We start from the raw sequence: 23,043 nt of genomic DNA, 5'->3' as shown, positions 1-23,043 counted from the left end.
CCTTCCCAACCCAGGAGCCTTGGCGCTAGATTTGAAGTCTTGTAGACCCACAGATGGGGACTCCTGTCTGGCTAAGCCCGTGTCCTCACCACCGCTAACCTGCGAGTAACTGGGTTTGCATGAGGTGTAAAATAACTATCTGTGCACATTGGTTTTGTGGTCTAACTGTAAATTCTTAATTCCCTCCCCTTTTGCCTCAGTGCTTTGACAAATGTTCTTGGGTAGTTCTCCAAGGTGGGTGGAATAACAATGATACGATTGCACTAACAGCTGAAACTGATTTTAAAAAGTCGTGTCTGCAAGCAAACTGAAGCACAACTCATGTTTAATGTTGACTTGTAATGGTGTTTAGTAGGTTACTGAATGTAAACCAGGAGAGATGACAATATAGGTACTATGCACTTCAAGACAAATACGAAATGGCTGGAGAAATAGAGAACATTTAAAGACTATTCTTACTCTGTATTGCAATGTTCTTCTGAACTGGAAAGGAGTATTTTTAAAACCTGTTTAGTTTTATAAGGTACTGTGAAAAAGTACTAAGAGCGCATAAGAAAATTACATTTAAAATCATATTTTAAATTTAGCATCCTAAGCACTTTAGGTACCACTTCAGTTCAGAGTGACTGTAGGGGTTGGGGAGGTGGGGGTGGGTGGAGGGGTGTTGGGGACCAGGAAAAGCAAACCTATTTTCAGCTGCCCATCATGCTATAGCAGATGCAGCTGTTGCAAACATTTAACTATCAAGGTGACTTTTGACAAGCACTTTAATGCAGAACTTACTTGCAACCATATGCAAACTGCATTTCCTACCGAGGGAAAGATTTTCTGTGCATGATATAAAACATCCAAAGGACCTGTATGGTGATTATTGCAACATTTAAACAGGGGAAAAAAAAGATGGAAAGATGACTGTTGTCCCCCTGACCCAACCAACTGTGCTGGTTTCTGTACAATCTGGGGAAATTGTAGCTTTCTGTTGTTACACTCTTGTGCCTTGTATTTTCCTTCAACCGCAGTGTTTGGTACATACAGATTGTAGAGTATACAAAGCTGCCAAAAGGATGTGAGCAGGGAATGCATGCCATGCAGTGAGCCAAAGTACAATGAAATGTACTAAGGATATCATTAAGAACACTACTGTACTTTTGCTTGACTGCCAGTAGCCCTGTGATGGCCAGAGGAGGTCCGGGATAAGGAATCAGCCTGAACTTTATCAGTAATAGGCACTGCTGCATCTCATTTAAGTAACAGACAGAAAGCTTGTGTTGTTGCAGTAACAACTTAAGCAATTTTAAGGTAGAATACTTGTGTCTCTTCGCAATACTTGGGTTTTGTTTAGGGCAACCTGCAGAAGCTGAACTGTGCTCCTTTTGGAAAGGGCAAGATGGCATTAAGGAGATTGGTAGGAAGATCTACAGGGTGTCTGCCTCAGTTTCTCCTCCTGCAAAAGCATTAATTTTCCTGAAGGGCAGGTACTACTCACTCTTCCGTACTCACCTTGATGGGTTTTGTGACCTAACAAAGCAAGTCCCTGCACTACGTTATTTCCCCTTGGCCATGTGGTACTGTTCGCAGTGTCTCAATAATGTGCAAGATGTTTCTTCAGTCAGAAGTTCCAAGCAGAATCACAAATGTTCCTGGTTATACATAAATCACCAGCCCTGTCACAGACTGGTTTTGTCCTTCTGGTAAGGCCCAGGTGCCTCTGGCCAGAGGGGGTTTCTCTGGGAAGCATCATGACTCTGCACAGCTGAAGCAAGAAAATGAGAGCAGGAGGTACGTTAAAAAAACAGCTGTAGAAGGTGAGACCAAAGGCAGGAGCAGCCCAGTGTCCTGGCCCAGCATGGGCAGCAGCAGAGGCCTAGGCAAGAGCACAGGGACAGAGACGATGCTTACAATGTGCAGGGATTGCAGAGGTATCACTACATCTAGTGAGCTGCAGCTGCTGAATTACTGAGCTAAATCAATTAATGGAAGAAAAAGACTTTCTTAACCACACGCTAACATTTTGAACCCAGTAAACTTCTGGTATCTTCACCATCCTGTGTTATGGAGCTCCTGAGTGAGCAGTAAAAAAAAACAACCCATGTTTTCTTACCTATTCTGACCAAGTCACCAGCCCTCTCACTTCTGTTTAAGTCAAGTATTCAATCTTCCTCCTCTGCAGGCCATCTCTGGTTTCCCACACTGGATACACTGCTCTTCCAGCTGGATACTGTCTTGTATTATGAACAGTTCTAGTTCTTCACACAGTCTTTAGTAAGAGCCTCTGCACAATAAAAGATCAGGCACTTGGTCTTCCTTTCCTGTTTAGGAGGAAGGTTGACCAGAGGGACAGCAAATGCATCCAGCTCTACCTTGGGGTGGTTAAGGGAATTCAAAGACAGTGCCAGCTCCTTCTGTAAAGACTTGCATCGAATAATCATAGAATCATAGAATAGTTAGAGTTGGAAATGACCTTAAGATCATCTAGTTCCAACCCTCATGCCATGGGCAGGGACACCTAACAACAGACCATGTCGCCCAATGCTCTGTCCAACCTGGCTTTGAATACTGCCAAGGATGGAGCATTCACAACTTCCCTGGGCAACCCATTCCAGTGCCTCACCACCCTCACAGTAAAGAACTTCTTCCTTATATCTAAGTTTAAACCTATTAAACTTAGATATATACTTAGATATAAACTTAGACCTATAAACTATATCTAAGTTTAAACCCATTACCCCTTGTCCTACCACTACAGGCCCTGATGAAGAGTCCCTCTCCAGCCTCCTTGTAGGCCCCCTTCAGATACTGGAAGGCTGCTGTGAGGTCTCCACACAGCCTCTTCTCCAATCAATAGAAAAAAGATAAGGGGGGGGTGGTAGGGATCTGAGTATGGAGCCAACTGTAAATGAAAATACACAGGGAAAGTTGGCACTAGCAAAATAAAACATCCAACGTGTGAGTCAAATCTAGTTTATACAAAGGCTTCAAAATATAACAGTAAACCTGATCAGAATTTAGAGCATTGGCTGTACTTGCTCAGCGCTTACATAGAGTGTAGGAAAGCTGCTCAGTTCACTTGGTGGTTATTTTTTCACTCCCACCAACCATTCTGTACTGTTTGGCTGGGGCCTCAAACCAGTGATGTTACCACTGAGAAGACAAATCGGATTTGGGCTTTTGTTATGTTTTCTTTTTTTAGAAAGAGGCTTTTCCTGTTTTAAAGCAGAAATGGTATTTTATTGATTTTATCTGATCCTGAAAAAATCAAAGAATTACAAAGGTTATGTACAAGTATTTCTGGAAGTAAAAATCTGGGATCTGTTGCCAAGGTTTAACATCTGTGTTTGCTGTCTTAACCACTGATTCAATAAATATGTATGTATAAAACCTTGTGCGTAGGACTGTCCATTTTCTGTGTTGAATTATCTTAATCTTACTTTGTGGGTGAAAATAATAAAGGCTTAGCTAATTCAACACTGTGGAGGCAACACGTCATTCCAGTTCCACCAGCAGATCTCCTTCTCCAACGGTATCACCAGCTTTGCAGTGCACAGCTTTCACCTGCGGTACAGAAACAGGAACAATTTCAAACTTCCCTCAATAGCATGGTTGAATAAATGGTTTGGTTGACATTGCTCATATAGAGTATCACATCTGCATGCACAGGGTAAGTGGCCACTGCGACATTATGACCGTCATAGGGATCGCAGATGCCCGTACGTTGGAAGGGCCTCAAGAGGCTGACATCTCAACCTCTAGTGTTCAGAGTCCAGCTGAGCTTTGAGTATCTCTGAGAATGGAGACTCCACAACCTTCTCCAGTGCTTGGCCAACTCATGTCAAACTCCATCAAGGGATTTAGGCATCTACTACTAGCTGGTTTTCTTATGACTTGGGAGCTGGAAGACCTGAATGTCAGGTGGAGATGGCACTTAAAAATTACAAGGTATCCTTCTTCCACCTGTTTGCACTACTGTTCGTTTACTACTGAAGCTTAAAATCCTTTATTAGAGGACAGGCTGACTCTTCAACACTCACACTTGTGTTTCAATTAAATATCCCAGTATTTCTTGCATGACAGATTTTAAATACAACTGAATTTTGGGACCGAAACCATGGAGTGGGAGTCCCTCAATCCCTGGAGCACTGGGATAGATTGATTCAAACTGAACCAGGATCCTTTAACATAACTGAACTTGGCAAAGGCCCACCACTGTCAAATAAATGCAGCTACATCTGAAGACAACTTACATACTCATGTGCAGATTCCTGAATTTTAAAACAGGAAAATCTTACGCTATTCCCTCATTTCCTCTATAAAAGGCTGCAACATGTTTGAACTCCCTTTCAGCACACTGGAGCTCCAGAAGTTACTTGAAGCTGTATAACAGACTTTACTTGCAATATTAATTCAAAGCTCACACTGAAATGCCCAAATCCTTGTTCAAAACCTTGTTCAGCAGTTAGCTCCATTTAGTCACCCAAACATTACCTTGGACTCCTAAAAGAAACCTGGAGGATACCCAAAATACCAGGCTAATATTCCCCATGTCCAAGTTAGTTTGATAGCCTAAAGCCACATGAGCTGTAAGCGTATCTCTGGCTCTGTAGCATACTCATAGCATTACTCAAGAAATGAAGCTGGATACCGTACGTGGGCAAAGACATGATGTACAAAAAAGGGCTTTATTTCTACATCAACAGTAGGCAGCCTACCTGATTCCTCAGCAGTGTGGAAAATATACTACTTCTTTCATTTCTTTATCTACAAAGCCAATGTTCAGCAAACCCTGTGGCTGACCAGTGCTTCAAACTCCCCAGTGGTTTGTGACATTCCTTGCTCTGACCCACGCACAGCTGTCCCGGAGGAGACTGGAGGCACAACAGTCCCTCCTCATCTTTCCCTCACTTTTAAACCACCTGCAGCTGGATTGAACTCAAAGTAGACAAAAACAAAGCACTTTTCTCACAATTATAAACAGGAAGATGGGGTTTGATGCAGAAAAGGAATTCAGCCAGGAATGAAAATGGGGACAGCTTCCAGCTGAAGACAAAGGAACTGAGTTTCAAAACATGGTTTCAGGGCATCAAAATGTAGACTACCAGCCAGTGCCAAACAACCCATTCCTGTGGAGGAGCCAAGTTATTTTGGCGCTCAGAGTCATGACTTTGCACTGCAAAATGGGATGAATCCTGTTTAGCAGCTTCATCTCTACACAGCCCAAAACTTGTTTGCCTTTTCAAATTGTTAAAATTCTAAAGAATCAAATTACTGTTAAAATGCAGACACCAAGGGGACATTGCAAGGTGCATATTGGGCCTACTGAATGGCCTGTGCACCATTCACATCCCATTTTGAAGGATTACTAATCCAAACATGGGGTTTACATGGCATCCGTATAGAACGAGTGGGTGATATTTATTAATGGGAGAAGTACAAGCAGAATTTTAAGGAACAGGTCCACAGGTTACAGCACACCCTGATGGGAATGGGAAAGTTAAAAAATAAAAGGGAGTGGGTGGGAGAGGGAATGGCATTTTAATTACAAATACTCCCTAGTTAACAGCAGTGAATGCAAAAAGGCAGCAGCAAGGGGTTAAACAAAAGAAGCAAAGAGGAAAAATTAAATTCTGGGAAATATTAATCAAGTGAGAAAATAAATTATATAGGAATTAATGCATGAAATAAACCCAGAAAGTGGCAATGCTAGAGTGACAGGATAAGGCACGTCCTCCCTCTCTCTGCAATTCTTTCCCTTGAGACCCAATTTTGCACTAGGTACACTGGAAGAGGCAAGCCCTGGGTCCCAGCCTCAGGGACGATGTTAGTGCTGTGCCAAATAAGCCTTTCCTGTAAACACACAAACAGTCCTTGGCATAAGAGAGCCATCCTGAGATCTCAGCGAATCTTGCCAGTGGCCGACCTTGTCCCTGCCCTGGAGAGCCAGGCTCCTTGCTGCCTCCCTCCGGGATAAGGGATCTTGCACTGGGATTTGTTCTGCTGTTTTTAATAGCAAAATGGCAGCGCTTCAAGGAGAGCAGAGGGGCTTGACCCCAGGGAAAGAAGGGCCGGGGCAGGTGAGGAAATACTACACAGAAGAGAATTCATAATCCAGATCCAGACCCTGCTCTCCATTTGAAAAGGATGTATCAGGGGCCCATGTCTAAGTGATGGTTTCAGGCTGTGAATTATAACCTGGCACAGGGATGCTCTGAGGCCCTCACATGAGGGCTGACAGTCCCCAAAACCAGATGGGGTTTAAGGCATATCCTTATCATGTAATCTTAAACAGTTCCCTGCCCAGAGCACTGGTTTTGGTACATCCTGCACTGCAGGAGAGTCCCAGGTCAGGTCTGCAACGCGGATCCCTCAGAAACAAGGTATCACAATACACAGCCTTGCAAAGCTTAACACATCTTCAGATCTAGGCTTCTTATTTAACAGCCACAAATAACGAACAAATTGCTTCATTTATCTTCCTGCAAAAGCACTTTCTATGCCTCATTCTAAGTGGTTTTTTTAATGTCAAATTGTTTGCCGTTAATGAATTAGCTGACAAAGAGATCTCCCTTCTTTCCATTGCTCTCTGGAAAGATGGAATGTGGAGAACCAGTCTGCAACACCTTTCAGTTCAACTTAGCACTGTAACATAGAATCATAGATAACAAACCTTTTAGGGGAGAAAGACTTATCTGAATTTCTGAAGCCAGTAAAACTATTTACTGCTGTGCTAGCTAAGGCTCAGAACTACTTAAAACAGCATTCACAGCAGATCCAAATGTTAAAAATTAATGACAACACTTTGAGAGACTTACAACAATCAGACTTAATTCCTTAACAACCAGAATCCTCCTTTCTTCCTTTTTAAATCCTATCCTACTTGACAAGCTGCATATGGTTTAAGAGACCCAAGGTAGCTTACCTTGCCTGTTTTAGCAGCGGTCATACTGTTCTGCATTTTCATTGCTTCAATTACACAAATCTCTTGACCTTCTGAAACCTGGTAAAATTCAAGTGGTACAAAATGAGGATAGAGGATTTAAAACGCTCTAAGTGTGTATGATTCTTCTGGAAAATAAAGGGATTATTTCATTAAATGCTATACAGACTCTGATGGCGTATGTCAAGGCAGCCAGCTACACAGTCATGATACAGACCACAATCACAAAAGGCAACTGCTTTCGCCAAAACCAGCAGAAAAATAGGGAGAAAGGAATCATACTTAAAACTACCACCCCAGACAAACCACATACCCACCACAGATCAACATCAATTAAATCCAGAGCAAAATTTGATTTGTGCAGGTTTGGCTGGGAAGCCTTTGCTTTGCTTCCCTGGTGCAGATCCCACAGATACTAATCCTGATTCAGAAGCCAAAAGTTCCTTGGCAGGTGTCTGGGGAGCATGGACTGGAAGCTCCAGTATTACCCAACGTGCTAATGCTGAGCAGAAAGTCACACCTCTGCACCTGGCAGCATCCAGATGATAGCTGATGACTTCAGACTAATGGAAGGGAGCACGCCTGCAAGGAACCACCACCTCTCATCCACAGGGAGGGATCACGGAGGCAAAACCATCCTTTTCACCACAGCTCTTAAAAGGAAACACTTGAGTTTCCTCTTTCTGCTGGCTTGCACTCTGCAAACAGGCATGGAGAAGCTCCAGGTCACCAGTAACCCACTGGGCTGCTCTGCTGGGCTCCCTGCATGCCCAGTCAGATCCTCCTTCCAACACCTTGGGACTACACTGTGCAGAGGAAAGAGCCACGTGAAGCTTTAGAGTGTCAGGGGGTGGGGGGAGCCACCTATACATGAGGCGAAAACCACAGGTCTCAGGCTTTATCCCTCATGTAACCCAGCGATCAGGCAGTCATCCCATGAAGATGATGGATGCCAGAGAGGGAAGGGCATGGGGCCCTCCATGCCAGTATTTCAATAGGACTTATGCAGGTACACCCTTCTGGGGTGCCTGGCTCCAAGTGCCCACTGCAAGTCTTTTCATTGGGGTTTAGCAGATGTAGCCTGCCATTCACTCATCATCCCAGCAAATTTGGGATGCTTTCATTCTGATGTTAAAGTTTCATTAAAGAGGGTAATTTGAGAGCTGCAGAGATCTGGTTTGTTACCAGAGTTTGCAACTTGTCTGTTTGTTATATGTGCCAGTGCCCTCAAAATCTCTTTGTTTATATGCATGCATACAGATGCATTTCTCTAATATATGTAAAATGAGTAATACATATTTAGTGACAAGTGTGTACCACTTTGGAGGAATATAATGTCCAACAGGAAGCTGTGGAGTCAGAGACCAAATGCACATTCTGAAAATCAAAAGCTTTTTTGATAAAGCATGCGCTAGCAATGACTGAAAAGCATTGATACCTGCCTTTGGATTCAGAGCAAGACTGAAGAACAGACATTATGTTAAAAGGTGTTTATGCGCCCTTTCTCCAGCAGACTGCTGGAGCAGCAATATGACTGGCTTTTGGGGGTAAATAAGCTTGCTCTGGGAACACGCTGTACTAACCGGATACAGAGAATATGCAACACCCAACACTTCACCTGCAGAAATTCCATCCTGAGCTTCAGGTGAGCACTTAAGTCATTAGCAGTGTCAAATTCAGTGAATAGTACCAGAGATTTGTTCTTTGTCTCCAGTTACTTCCCCTCTATTCCCTTTCCCCATCTTTTGTCTCCTTCCTTTCACACCTGCTGCTCTGCCCGTAGCCTTGTCCAAATAGCTTGTTCTTTCCTTCCTTGCTTCTTTTCCTCCTTCTCCCTGTCTCGCTGCTCATGTTTTCTTCTATCTGCTCTGAACTTCTCAGACATTTATGTGCTTAAGAGGCAGCTATGAATATCTACTTCTGTTAAGAAACAACAACAACAATAGTAATAAAATAAAAAGCCTGTTGGAGTTTTGAGGGTTTTTTAATAGCCTATTTCAGAAACACATCTGACACCCTCTGGTTAAAACTCAGCTATCAGAGCACCAAGAACATGGGCCTCTAAAGTTTGCTGAAGACTGAGATGCTAAGGAGTGCAGATCTGAACTGAGTAGCCTAATTTCAAGGGCACAAGAAAATCTTCTTGAGCCCCAGTGCAATTCAGCTGTAACATGGCTTCATCAGGTGGATGGTGTGCAAATGAATCAGTTAGCAATTACCTAAACATAGTTCCGAAAATACATCTGCTGGGAAAGTATGGCATTGTCTCTAGGTCTAGCACTAAAATGCCAGAAGTATTAAGTGGTTGTGAGATGGCGATGTCCATGAATCTGAATTTCTCCTCACGTTCCCTCCATTTCTCAAAACCAAAGTTTTTGTGTTTTACGTAATACCTGCTGGGTTGATGACAAAGGAAGCCTGGGAAGGAAATACCCCTCCTCAACCCGCAAAATATATAGACAAAGTATCCAGTTAATATCTAGTCTCACTAATTTGAAGGAAAGAGGCACTTTCCACAGGTACCACGTGTGAAAATGCTGTGTCAGCACTTCTGATGATGTGCTATTTGTTGAAAATTGCCTTGGTGAAAGTGTCACTTAAGCACAGAAGTTCAATTACTGTTCTTATGTTAAACCTTTACAGTTCCCCTCATTATGTTGCAAAGCGACAAATCCTAAAATTAGGCACTTGTATCTCTCTTTTCTCTTTTTCAGTCTTTTGGGCATTGTCCAATTTCTTTCATTCCACAATTGCACATATCCTTTTGCCTGTTATTTAGCCTGCAAATTAAAATCACAGCGATGTGTACAAGTTCTTGCTTTCTAACCTATTTAAGGATTTATCTGGACCATTTGTAATGCAGCATTTTCATCATATAATTTATTTCTTTCAGTAGATGGTAAACCAGTGTAAACCATCATCTTTACATTTCAATTTAGAGAGGTCTCAGTGATGACCTGAATCTGTCAAAACAGGCAAATAAAATCAAACAAAACATCTGATTGATTGGAACCGAGTGAAATAAAAGGACTCCTTTTCTTAAAAGAAATTAAACTCAGGTATCTCTCTCACAGAGTTGTGCTACAGACAGATCTTCTCTAACACTGCTTAGAACAGTAAAATAAATGAGTGATTAACTGTCAGACCTGCAGTCTGTATTTTAGTAGCTTGCTTCTGCGTGGTGCAGTTCAAAGTAGCTGTTCAGTTTTGTTCTCCACAGAGTGAAAAGGAACAATAAAAAGAAAAAAAGAAAGAAAAAGAGGAGGAAAAAAAAAAATCATTGAACAGGAGGGTTCTTAAGATCTCGATGTTACTAACATCGATGATGTGAATTTGGGAGCCCTCAATAGCACTGTGTGAATAACACAGGGACTGCATGGTGGTTGTTATCTGCTCTGGACAAAAGGTTACACATGGGACAGGGAACTGTGTCCAGTCATTTCCCAGCCAAGCAACTCACAACACGGGGTGGAAGCAGAATCTGAGAAGCCGCAACCCTGAAGAGTTTTCATTTCAGCATAAAGACAAACTGCACTTACAGATAGGTCCCTTTAAACCTCAGAAACAGCAAAAGACAGCGCACACCCCAGGGCATCGCTACCACAGGATGGATCTTTGTGAATATGGTACACTTTCCTCAGACTTTTGTGCATCATCTGATGAAGACTTAATGATTGTGACAGGACATCTTCAATGTTAGGCTTACAAAATGGTCACAAGCCCCGCAAGTCTTTCTGATAAACCCAATCGGTGCTGATGTATTTCCCGGCTCTCTGTCTAATTGGTGTAAAGTTTGCAGATCTGAATCCCCTATCTTTTATCCAGCTTGCTGCGTCCTCTCCTTTGACATGAGGTCAGGGTTCACATTCGCATCCGATTATCGAAGTGGCACTCATTAACCGGCAGCCTGCCTCGCACCAAAATGAGTTCGCTGGAAGGGGAACTCAGCCCATTTACTCAGCAGATTTCAGCATTTTAAGGAGGCCTGAATGTCACACAGTATTGCTACGTTTTGAGGAGTTTCAGACATCTCCAGCTGATGATTAATTGTGAGTGATGGGAAATAAAATCCAGTAAAGCCAGCTGCTTGCCATGGTCGGCAAAATTACTATAATGGATATAGGCTGCCAATTTTCCAGTTTTACTGGCAAGTCTTCCAAGTGTAATTAAGGGAAGTTATAAATGATATGGAAATCTATCAAGTCCCATTTATTTTCAGAGGACTCTTTCCCCTGAGACTTTTATCTTCAAGCTTATAGTTTGCTTTGTTGTGCTAATGATTTAAACCATTTCTTATTTCTGATTAAAACCCCCAATATCCTTCATAAGAAGTTAGATCCACTTTATTCAGAAGGATTTAAAGAAACAGAAACCTTTTTCAAAGTTGTGTTTGTAACCATGCTGAGCTCTCGCTTCCTCTGTGGAGGCGTAACAGAGCATCCTCCATCTTAGGCACCTTGTTACCATTTGGATTTCTGCTTCCAACAGATTTTGGGGATTGGGAAAGATCTGAGATGGGGAAAGAAGGGAAAAGAGAGAATTAAAAAAAAAAAAAATTTAAAAATACACCATCAACAAAACCCCAACTTCCCTCTAAATCCTCCATAAACAAAGATCGTAGGTGCTGCCTTTAAACACTAGGCATTTAGCACAGGGTGGTGTTGCTCACTAATGCTGTTTGATTTGGAATAAAAGCATGAAAATGATGTGCAAAGGCCTAAAATTGGAGATGTAAAGGATGACTGCACAGTATTCCATTTCTCAATTTCATCCTTCAGAGCCACAAAATGGGGGTGATACAGTTACTGGATGAGATTTACAGTAACAGCTGTGGTCTTCCCACACAAGGGAGGACCTTCTAATGGGCTAAGGTCTGTTTTGAACAGACGGGGAGTAGCAAAACAAGGTTCCCTATTAAGGGTGTGCAGTAATATTCCTGATAAAGAAAATGAGTAGTAGTAGTCTGATTGCTTTAAAAGACCTAAATCTCCTTTCACTGTCAAAAATAAAAACAGAAAAAAAAAAAAAAAAAGAAAAAAAAAAAAGAAAAAGGAGCTATTTTAGAAAGTTCAAACTGCTAAATAAATGAAAGACATGTAAATGTAAGGGTTTGTTTTTTTCTTAATCTCCTCACTATGAACTGTAAAGAATGCATAGGAACCAGTGCCAGGGGCATATGGCTTTCTCCTGTGCTGAACATTCATACAAAAGACAGGTTCATCAGTCATTGGAGTATCTGGATAAAAAATTAACTCCTGATGGATGGTATTTAGAGCTTACCTGCTGCTAGTACATTACCAGAGAAACACAGGTTTTGAAACCCACATGACATTAGAAACTGCAGACCATGAAGTACCCCACGTGCAAGCACACTTATAGAGTAAGCCAGGTTACAGAAAATAAGAAATAAGCTATTTAAACCCTCTGCCTAAAATTGGGCCTGCTACAAGGAACCCTGGGTCAGCCCTACACAGGCCAATTAATGCACAGCATCTGCTGTACAGAAGCCGTGCATGAAGCACTTCCGAATGATTTCAGCAATTAAAAGAAAACTGTTTCCTGCCTGTTCTGACAGCAACTGTTTCAATGCAAGAGTGAGCACCAAATCATTGTGTGCAGCTGAAAAAATTAAGTCTTTTTTTTTGTCTTTTTTTTTTTTTTTTTAATCCTGTGAAAAGGGGGTGGGAGGGATGAAGATTTCTTATGGAATCAGATCGGTCTTTTGTTGTCCGACATTCTGTGGTTTTCTGCCAAATTAGACAGAAGGCTGCAAGGGTTTACGGGGCCCTCTACAGTATCACCTTCTGGTGCACCGTGGTTCCCTCAAAAGATGGATCAATATCAACCCTGCTGATTTGCCTACAAAAGTGAAAATCCCTCAATTACATTTTTAAGACCATTATATTTAGAACACAGGTGCTCTGCTGCGTAACATTTTTAAGGCTCTTGGAGCTGAAGGGGAAAAAAAAAACAAAACAGTGACAGCCCTAAGGAAAAATGAGCTTAGATTTGGCTAAAAGCAAAGTGAGAACTGGATTTTACTGGTATCTCCTTTCTCAGCTTTGGGAAGACATTAGTAAATATCCTGCACAATGTCACTTATGCTGCAACCGGTGTCCTTTATTAAGCCTCATAAGTAAGAAGGGACAATGCAAGACGGTGCCATGAGAAATCTAGTTACCCTCTCTTGTAGCCTTCCTCCAAATAATTACAAACATTCATCTTGTTTATGCCTGTAAAAGCCACTGAACAGTGAATTAAGTATGCAGTCACTATCTAAAAGCCTTATGAAGATACTGGGATTTTTGTTTGTTTGTTTGTTGTTTAAACTTAGTCCATGCTGGTATCATTCGCTTCCCAGATTTTTTTCTCGCTGACTTGTTGGCAATCTGGCAGCAAGCATCCAACAAGAAAACAAATCAAGAGGAATTGGATGAGCAGCAACTGAAATTCCTTGACATTGTCCATTACCATGTAAAATAATGAGTGCAGATTTTCCCTTCTTTCCAAATTAACTTTGAAACCATAGCTATAGAGCTGCAAACATAATTAGCGGCAATTAAAAGTAGTTGACAAATCATTATTAAACTTTTTTTGCCACACTCCTTTAATGAATGAATCCAGAGATAGCACATCCCAAATTTTGTGACCTCTGACTAACCAAAGGTCAGTGATGTCCCCCTGACAGCAATCAGCGCTGGTCATTGCACTCCCACTTATCCAAAACACACTTCCCCAACTGCCTCTGAGATCCCAGCGTGCTGGGGAAGTGATATGCAGGCAGAGAATGTCTGGGGGCAATTCTTGTGCTACTCAGATCAAGGCAAGGCTTAAGTTTCCATCACACCAATTTTTATCATTCAGCTCTTTTACTAATGGCCCAAAAGTTGCTTACCATTTGAAATGGCAAAGCACACCAATTAACAAATAATAATTACGAATTACTTTCAAAGGATGGTAGCATTTCTTCCCTAAGAGAAAACTCTAATAATATTGACTCATCACCAGAATATGATTTTAGTCTTAATTACACCATACTTGAAGACAAACCTTAGATAGTGCAATTGCATAAAGATATAGCAGAAAAATCTATGCAAGTCAAATATAAAAACCCCACATAAACATGTTATGAGCGATTACTATAGTTAAGGCGGGTTCTAATGTAAGCACAATTATTCCTTGAAGTCTTGTGTTCTAAGAATGGCGAAAAATTTACATGCTTCTGAAATTTCACAGCTGTGAAACTGTTTCCCTTTCCTGTTTAGCAATAGGTTTTCTGCCCCACAAAAACATACCCCCAAAAAATAACTTAATGCACAGAATCATAAAAACTACATGAGGTTTTTGAGCATATTTGGTCAAGTTTGAAAACTCCGTCTAACTGAAAAATGTAGTTAGTATTTGCTCTGGGATTGCTGAAGAACAGGAGGGAGGAAAGGAGGTAGAGGGAAAGAAAATGGAAAAAGCAACAATAAAAGGAAAATAAAAAGGTTCACGCAAGACAATAATCTTATTTGGATTTAAGAATATTTTACCAGATTATCAATACTATGTGTTTCCGAACAAAATGTGGAACTGTTACTTAAGCAAATACATTTTCACAGTTTTTCCTGGCTGTTATTTCTCTGTTCTAAATTCCAAACAGTATAAGACAAGAAAGATAATGCTGGTTTTTTTTTTCTTTTTAGATTTTGAGGCCTAAAGGTAAATATGATTTAAAACAACACACAATTGGCTGACAGCAAGAGGTAACTTTGTAACTCCATTTAACTCCACTTTCTCTTTCAAGAGAATAAACGCTGCAGTGAGAAACGGAACTTAGGAAGCTGGTTTGTTTTGGTTTTTAGTAGTGAGTATTTCAACAGCAGAGGTCAAGCAAAACATATCTTTTCCCATAGCAAGAACTTTCCAAGGCTTGTGAGATGGAAAATTGTGGGGAAAGATTTTATTTTTTTAACTATTCCTCTAAAGAATAACAAGAGAAATTAAAATAATGTGCATAAGCCTGAACTGGAGGAGGAATGCCATTTAGAAGAACTGAAATGCAGCTTAGAACATCTTCCTCTGTTGTTTTTAAAACACAGGCTCACTGAGAGCAATGTGTTTTGCATGCTATACAAGTAAAATAGCAGCCTTCAGGTTACACATTTTTAAAATTACTGACATACTTAGCATATAGCAGCTGACATCTTGATAGAAAAAAACATCCCATGCAGCATCAACACCCATGACTACTCTAGCATCTACCTGAAATTCTAAGAAATTTTGATATGAGAAAAGTCCATTTAAAGAGTGGGTTTGAATGGTGATAACTTCCAAAACCAGGGGTAATCTCAAGTTACTGGAAAGAAGAGAGGAAATTTAAAATCTTACTTAGGTCAAAATAATTAACTGTCCTCTTCTTTTGGCCATAGTCCTACAATAATTCAGTAATGCTGGGGTGTTTACCCAGATTTGCTTTCCTTTTACATATCTATGGATTGGAGGAATCATTGAATTGATTTAGGCTACCAGCACTGGTGTTAGCTTATTGACCGATACCTGGCTTAGTAATGCCACCTATTCTGCTTAATTTAATTAAAAAAGAAAAACCACAAAGAGAAACATACAACTATAAGAAAATCTCTTTACATTTCTGATACATAGAAAACTGAAAAAGCAAAAACTATATTCTTAGGTGAAAATACAGCAAAGGCTACAGGATAATAAGGATAGTTCAGATCTTTTTCTATTGCTGTGGATAGTCCAGACTACCAAAGTTGAAATCAGCTGTGGGAACACTTTGGGTGGCTTGTTTTAAATGGGGTACAACAACACTGCTTTACCTGTTCAACCATTAGGACCTTGGGCTTTTCCTGCCCCTTCAATTTTAATGCACTGAATGCTACATGCACAAAAATTAAGCCAAGCAACTCAAGATGATGAAGAAATCTTTGCAAGTGCCTGCCCATTTCCTGCCCTCTAAGTTAAGCAGTGAATCTGTGCAGCTTTAGTAGTTTTTATGGTGCATTATTTGTGGTAGTTGTGGTGAGATCAAAACTGTTTGCAGTGCCATCTCCATACTCCAGCATTAAAATCCTGCTGCATGCTAGCAGAGCTGGCTTTTGCTGTCATCGGTGTCAGCCAAAACAGAGCAAATCCGTTGCCTGGATTTCAAACCCAGTGGCTTCTCTGGCCCTTGGCACCATGGGGAACCAAAAAGTAACTCTCCTAAAACTGAACTCCGTCCTAATGCACACTCATCATTAACAATCTACTTAGAAAATTAACATGCAAACACCCTCGCACTCCAAAACGGTCATTTCCTATAAAATGTGACTCTGTTATCATGAGGAAAGTAAGCTAAATTCAAATCTTCTTTCCCTAAATAATATGAACCATCTTCCCAGTCAGCCAGATTTCTAATTGTTTTGTTGTTTATGTTGTTTTCTGCTTCTAAGTGCTTTCATTGTGTTTCCAGGAATAATTGAGTGACAATCAATTACAGTCTTCTGATCTCATGAAGGAAAATAAAGAAAGTAGAAAGTAACTAAAAAGCTAAAAAATTGGCAGCATCACAAGTTATGCTTCTCTCCAACTGACACAGAGCACTTCCCCACTGTGTTACTAAAATCCATAGATCATCTTATAGACAAAAGAAAATAAATTCTTTGCATATGCAGTATCTTTTGGCAAAAATGAACTGAAAACTGCTCATCAGACCAGCTGGATAGAGGATGCTCACACAATCTTCTATCGGGCTTCATCAGACCAAAGTATTTTTCAGCAACAGCAGCCAAATGAGAACACTGTGCTTCAAGGAAAAACAATGACACGTAGAGTAGGGATAAAACAGAGATCAGCATTGCCTTCTCATTTGGCTAAAGGCACACAGGAAGGCATTAACAAACATACATTTTACCTGACCAGGTGTGATGCCCTATAGCTGAACCACAGGCGATACACACAAGCTTGCGTGTGGAGCTGTTCAGACAAAGAAGAGATGTCCCTCTCCAGGCATTTCTTCACCATTTGTAAAGTTATGCATGAAGATGGGGTACAGCTCCCCGTTCTGCTGACCACTCTGAGAGCACCTCTCTGCGAGCGCAGCACTGTTGCAGTGATCGCTGCACTAACACTACGTAGCATAAATCATAGGTTAGCAGAAACCAGCCTCGGAGTAGCTAATAACCAGGCAGCTTTATTGCTATCAACAGCAACGCCTGAAGGATGAACAACTACCTCACGGTCTCCCAATTTTCAGCTGTGCTGTTTTCACACACTGTGCAAATTTGAGCTGCCAAACCCAGCTGCAGACTGGGAGCTACTCAGATTCCCATTTTTCCAGCGCACTAAAGAAATCATACTTTTCCCAAGCAGTGCAACAAAAAGAGCTGTATTTATCAGGGAGCTGCAGTTCCCTGTCCATCATGCCTTGAACAGCTGTAGTGAGTGAGCTGGTTTCTGACGGACAGCCAAGATGTGTAATCTGAATCACACCATCCCACTGCTTATTCAGTGCCGATAGCTGATGCTATCCCCATCTCGCTCACTGGCTTGCTTTTTTTTTAACGTTTTGACACTAGTCCTGAAAAGGACGGATTTAAGTTAAACCCTTTTCAATAACGCAAATGTGGTTTTGCAATTAAAGCCACACAATTAGCATTGACAAGCTCAGGTCAGCAGAACACAGATTATGCCGTTCAAATGCTCTGCCACTCAGTGCCTCCAGCAAAAAGCTGCAGGAGAGGAGATGAGACGAAGAAGAAAAAAAATCTCCACACATTATTTAACAACTTGTGCTCTGATGCACTGCACCACTTGTGGATTTGTGGAGGGAGGCTCATTAATTTATTTAGTTAAAATCCCTTTGGCTCTGGCCTCCTTTTCCACTGGTTGTATCCCTTCAAGACAACAAGAACTAAGGGCAAGAATATTGGTAACATTCAGCAGAATTAACTTCTCAAAAAAATCCTAAATTAAAAGATCCATGTCTTAAAAATGTTTCCTTCTTTGCAAAAGGAAGTATTTGCATAAGATCTCCTTCACTCAGCCACTCATACTGCCTAGACACAGAAATCATGCATTCCTGGGATGACATAGTGATTAATTTTAATTGAATACTGCTGGTTTTAAAGGTATAAACAGTGTGTGTGTGTGTGTGTGTGCGCATACATGTATAGATCACAAAACCAGAAAGCTAAATACAGAAGCTAAAAGGATTTCTCTCTTGCTGTTTTTCACTCAGCTGTACTTGGTTCTCTTTCCTCAGAAAAGTCAGGAAATGTTTGTATTTCATTAATACAAACATTTGCACCTACATATCTTTAATATTAACATGGTGACTCCTTTCTTTCTGTAAACAGACAGAAACAACCATACAGTCTAAAACCAAAAGTGGCATCATAGCAAAATGTAAGCAGTCACTTTACCAGCACAATTGATGACCATCACCTAGTAAGTGCAGCGCTAAGATCTTGATCCCATTTCTAAATCATCTCTCAAGAAAATCTAGGTTTCATTGCCATAAATTATGAATTCTGTGACTGAAGCTTTCTGTTTGTATCTGAGTGCTACATACACACAGCATTATTTCATAGAATCATAGAATAGCACTTTAAAATCAATCTACACAACGTGATTCAAATACTTCCGTGCCTGCGTCATTCTATTGCTTTCAGTGGTCAGGAGAGATAAGGCCTTGACCTTAGAAATAACATATGATACAATGTAGTAAAATTTGATCTAAAACTGAGATTAAATGTAACTCTAATACACTGTATTTACATTTGTTTCCAGTTCAAGGTGAGGTAAGAAACCCTGGAAATCCCCAGGAGAGCAACAACATGTTCTATTGCTCTTACGTATGTTAAGTTTACTCCTTCAGGACAAGAGGATTCCCATAAAATACTGGGAATTCCCAATTCAGAAAATCTGTGACTTGTAAAATGCTAAAATAGAGATTCTAAACAAAAAAAAAAAAGGAAAAAAAAAAAAAAAAAAGGGGGGGGGGGGGAAGAGAGGGGAGTTAAATATCTCTCCTGTATCCCTTGTGTTTAGTAATATTATCATTTCTTCAGGGCAGAAAATCAAAAATTCCTTCCTGCTAGCACTAGCAGCGGATACATCCTTACGTATAGTTACATGTACATATACAAACACACACAAATTTCCCCCCTTGCACCCCTTCCCCAGCTTCGTGATAGAAAAAAAACAAGCTATTGGTTGCATTTCAGCTGCGGACTTGTACCCAGCTGAAAATGTTCCTTTTAAAGCCAGTTTAATTTAAACTGTGCTTCCCTATTAGTTTTCATAACTCAAATGACAAGCAGCACACACCCTTCAGCACACATTATTCTACAGGTGAAAAAGAAAACCCAACCTGTGACCCGTCATTTCAGTTGCACCAAGGAGAAGTTTGTGTGGAATATGTAATGAAAATGCAGATATATAGATCACATTTCTTACCATGTCCCCAGGCTTGACAGAAACTGCCACCACTGCTCCAGGCATGGGAGATCTCAGAATGCTGGAGGTGTCCTCTGCTGCTTTCTCTGGCATGTACTTGCTCATCTCTGCAGCAACCTTCGTCAGTATTTGTAATTTGTACTAAAGAATAAGAAGAGGAATGTTTTAGAAAACTGCACCTTGGTGAATTCCAGTCAATAATCTGCTCTATGTTACGGCATGTTTTTATATAATACATCTGTTGTCTGTTCTTCACAGGAGTGTCTAAAAATCGCTGTTTGAAATCTCTATTCAGAGTTTCATTTTCAGGACATGGAAAAATATGCAACCCAAAAGTGCAGCAATGAGCATACAGACGGAAGGAATCAGGTACAGTAATGTCAGGTTCATTTTAAAACTGGGGGGTGAAAAGGGAGATTAAAAAAATTAAAAAAAAAAAAACAAGAAAACCAAAAAGCAAACAGGAATATCATTGTGCTTATGACACATGATGCTTAGAGGATAAGGAGTATCGAGGGATTCGTTTCCAGTGCTGTGATGAATTGGAAACTGAGCCTCTGGGCAAGTCTGCCAGATTTTCAATGACATGACTGATTTTAAACATTGTGTTTACTTTTTAAGCATTTCTTTTTATCACATATTTAATGTTTGAAGTTAATAACTTGCTTAGATTTTGTGATTAAAACCAATTTCAATTCCATTTTTTCACGCACGGGCAGAATGATGGAACATTGTGGTTCTAACAAATACACCTTTTCCGCAATAAAAACTGTTCAGCATCTGTTATCTACCTTGAGGGAAAAAAAAAAAAAAAGAAAGAAAAATGTTTTCTCTAGGATGTTTTATAGCAATTATAAATGGAAGCAAGTATGGTGACCCTCGGGGGTCTGAGAGCATCCCTTTAAACAACACCTTGCTGAAGACATGTGTGTGTGTGCAGTAATTTCAGCTCCAGGTTTTTAGTTTTTACAAACTTGTAATCACTTTGACAGATAATTCGCTGCACTTGGACAGATGGCCTTCCCATTTGTCCCAGTGCACTGGAAAATGAATGCAAAAAGCCAGTAGATGGCAGCAGGTCTCTGCGTGAAACTCCTGGCTCACCAAGGCCAACGAGTGAAGACCAGCACCACACTTCATCAAAAATTTAAACAAAGGTTTTAATAATAAGCACTGGATGAACTGCATTTACAATTCAAATGCGTATTTTGCTGATGTAAAGTTCAACACCTTGCTTTGCACAGTATGTTTTCCTCCAAAACAATTAGCTATTGTTTTATTAACAATAAAATGTCTTTACTTTTCATTTTTACCCAGACAGAAAAAATCTGATATCCTTATGGTGAAGGTAAAGGGGGACTCTACCTTCTGCTTCTGTAGAGAGTAGAATAAGGTATTTAGAAATACATGCAAAAGGTGATTAACTCTATAATGACAGCTTTAAAACGCAGCTTTCAAAGCCAAATTAAAAAGTAACAGAGGATTACCATCCTCTATAAATGGCGCTTGGACACACAAGATTATGTGCAATGAACAGAGCATCCATTCACTTAGAAATACTTGCTTCTAATCAGATATATAAGCACATGGTTAAATGAACCGATCCCCCACCACCACCCCAGTAAACTAATAAAATGTCACAATATCCCCTGAAGCTGTATGTGGCACCCAAAGATTTCAGAACTTATTCCCAAACACATGCCTTGGTTACAATTGATGTGGCAGAGGGGAACCAGCACCATTTTGTATGCAAAAAGCTCCCAAGCCTCCTGCAGGCATCATCATGACAATTAAGACTGTGGCACTCACACTTTCCAACCCCAAATACAGCTCTTCCTGCATAAGCAACTACATTCAATATGGTGGGCTCCTTGCAGTTGCTTTTTCTAAAAGTAAAGCACATGTGTGTGATACACGTGCATGTATGCACACTTGCATGGATGCTGTAGGGAGAGGGGAGGTGATGCCTACAGAAGATTTGATGACAGAAGTTGCAAATAGAATTGCAGCAGTGTGACAAGTCAAATAATAACATCTTATGCATGTTTCTTTATTCTTGAGTGTCTGTTTTGCAATCAAGACATACAAGTGTCTGCCAGCTTCTGAAGGATATGATCCTTAAGTGAAATTACTGTGCAAATAAAAGCTTTTTACTCCTATTAGAATTCATCTGAGTCATAAGTGGAGAGGAAAAAAAGCTTGCAGAGTGTATTCTGCTGTCAATCTAATAAACATTCTGTGCAGAGGGACTATTTATCAAAGATAAATTGTACTTAAAAGTCCTTCATTAAATCTATGGGGGGGAATATAATTACACCAAATTGCACAGTTTCAGTATCCATGGTTAGTGTCGCCTTTGTACTCAGAGTTTGAAAATAAAATAAATTAAAAAAAGGAAAAAAGAAACAACACAGAAATAAGTTAGATTTGTGGTCTGTACTGGTCATTACCTCTTGTACAAGACTGTTTTGATACGATTTCAAAGCATTAGGCTTAGCTAACATTTAGGTTTTTAAGCCACATATAACACTTCTGAGCTGCCCAATTACAAAACTGAAAAAGTGAAAGCTAGGCCTTCTGCGTTCATCTAGGTTACAGTATTTCATAGGGACTGAAATACAGAATTCCCTATGCACTCCACAATGTACAGCAGTGGAGGAAAGCCATGTTCCTCAGTCCGCTGCACTTTAAAGCCGAATTCTCCACACCAAGTTAAAATATCTCTACAAACATTGTTTTTACTATCTTTATAATTTTCATAACTTTTAGATTCCTTTCTCTGCAGGACTCCTGCTTTGCTTGGAGTGAGATGTAAGAGTCAGTATACTCAAAGCTTTAAAACGTAGGTCTTTGTTATTGATGAGCTGTTCCTTTTCCTTTTGTAGTTGTTTATTGTTCTTTAGCCTGTTTGGGGGATAAGCAAGTTACTGTAATCAAAAAGTAAAAAATAACAACAGTAAACTTCTGGGGAAAGGCCTTTTTTGGCACAGCTGATTCACAAATGACCTTTCAGAATATTAAAAGACAAAGTCACAAAGAAAGGTTCCTTCTTTAAGATTACCTTTGATGTATTTCTGCTGCTGGCTGGACCCCACTAAATAAGAGCATAAGTGTCCCTTTGCAAGGCTGTTTCTCATCCGTGGGGGATGAGCTATGCAGAGGGGACCAAGGGGGTTGTTCACCTAATCCAGGTGCAGCTTTTGGTTTGGTGAGAGCCACAAAACTCTGGAATACCATGTCAAACCATGCCTGCCAGTGCTGCTACAACAAAAACAATTAAGAATATACCGCATTCTATCATGATTACCACTGCTGCTACGCCTTTGATTTAGTGAGGGCAACACCAAACATACAAAGTTTCGATACCCTACTAACAGAATGCAAATGAGGTCTGGATTTTCTTCCTCTATCCTCAGGAGGAAGAGTTGGGGAAGGCTGTGAAGTTGGTTATAGAGACCAGAAGGTTTCCACTGGCCTAAACCAGAAGAAATATCTGTTGGAGTCATAAATAAATTGCATGTGGACTCTCAGAGCAAGGAAATCTGCTAGCCATCAGATCTACACTGATGAGTAGTTGTCACCAGCCACTGCTCCACTCTGCCAGGTTTCAGAGCCTAATTCTTCCAACCAAAGTCAAGTCAATAAAGAGGTACCCAAAAGAAGCC

General features: G+C 40.5%; 1 protein-coding gene across 3 annotated transcripts in view; it reads right to left on the bottom strand.

The window, feature by feature from the left end:
- Positions 1–3,206: 3,206 nt before the first annotated feature.
- PCCA (propionyl-CoA carboxylase subunit alpha) overlaps positions 3,207–23,043 on the bottom strand; it is a 283,684-nt gene continuing 263,847 nt past the window's right edge. For all 3 annotated transcript variants that reach the window (XM_057402101.1, XM_057402102.1, XM_057402103.1), the window contains 3 exons: positions 19,379–19,519; positions 6,914–6,991; positions 3,207–3,552 (listed from right to left, as the gene is read on the bottom strand). In XM_057402101.1, coding sequence (XP_057258084.1) covers positions 3,484–3,552; positions 6,914–6,991; positions 19,379–19,519 — 288 coding nt within the window. In that variant the 3' untranslated portion in view covers positions 3,207–3,483. The remainder of the gene's footprint in view (positions 3,553–6,913; positions 6,992–19,378; positions 19,520–23,043) is intronic.

The sequence above is a fragment of the Pezoporus wallicus genome, unplaced genomic scaffold, assembly GCF_028554395.1.
Source record: "Pezoporus wallicus isolate ANWC-B61680 ecotype Strahan unplaced genomic scaffold, APGP_CSIRO_Pwel_v1 contig_6520, whole genome shotgun sequence".
NCBI lineage: Eukaryota > Metazoa > Chordata > Aves > Psittaciformes > Psittacidae > Pezoporus > Pezoporus wallicus.
Note: the sequence above shows the minus strand (reverse complement) of the source record. Positions and strands in the feature narration are given on the sequence as shown.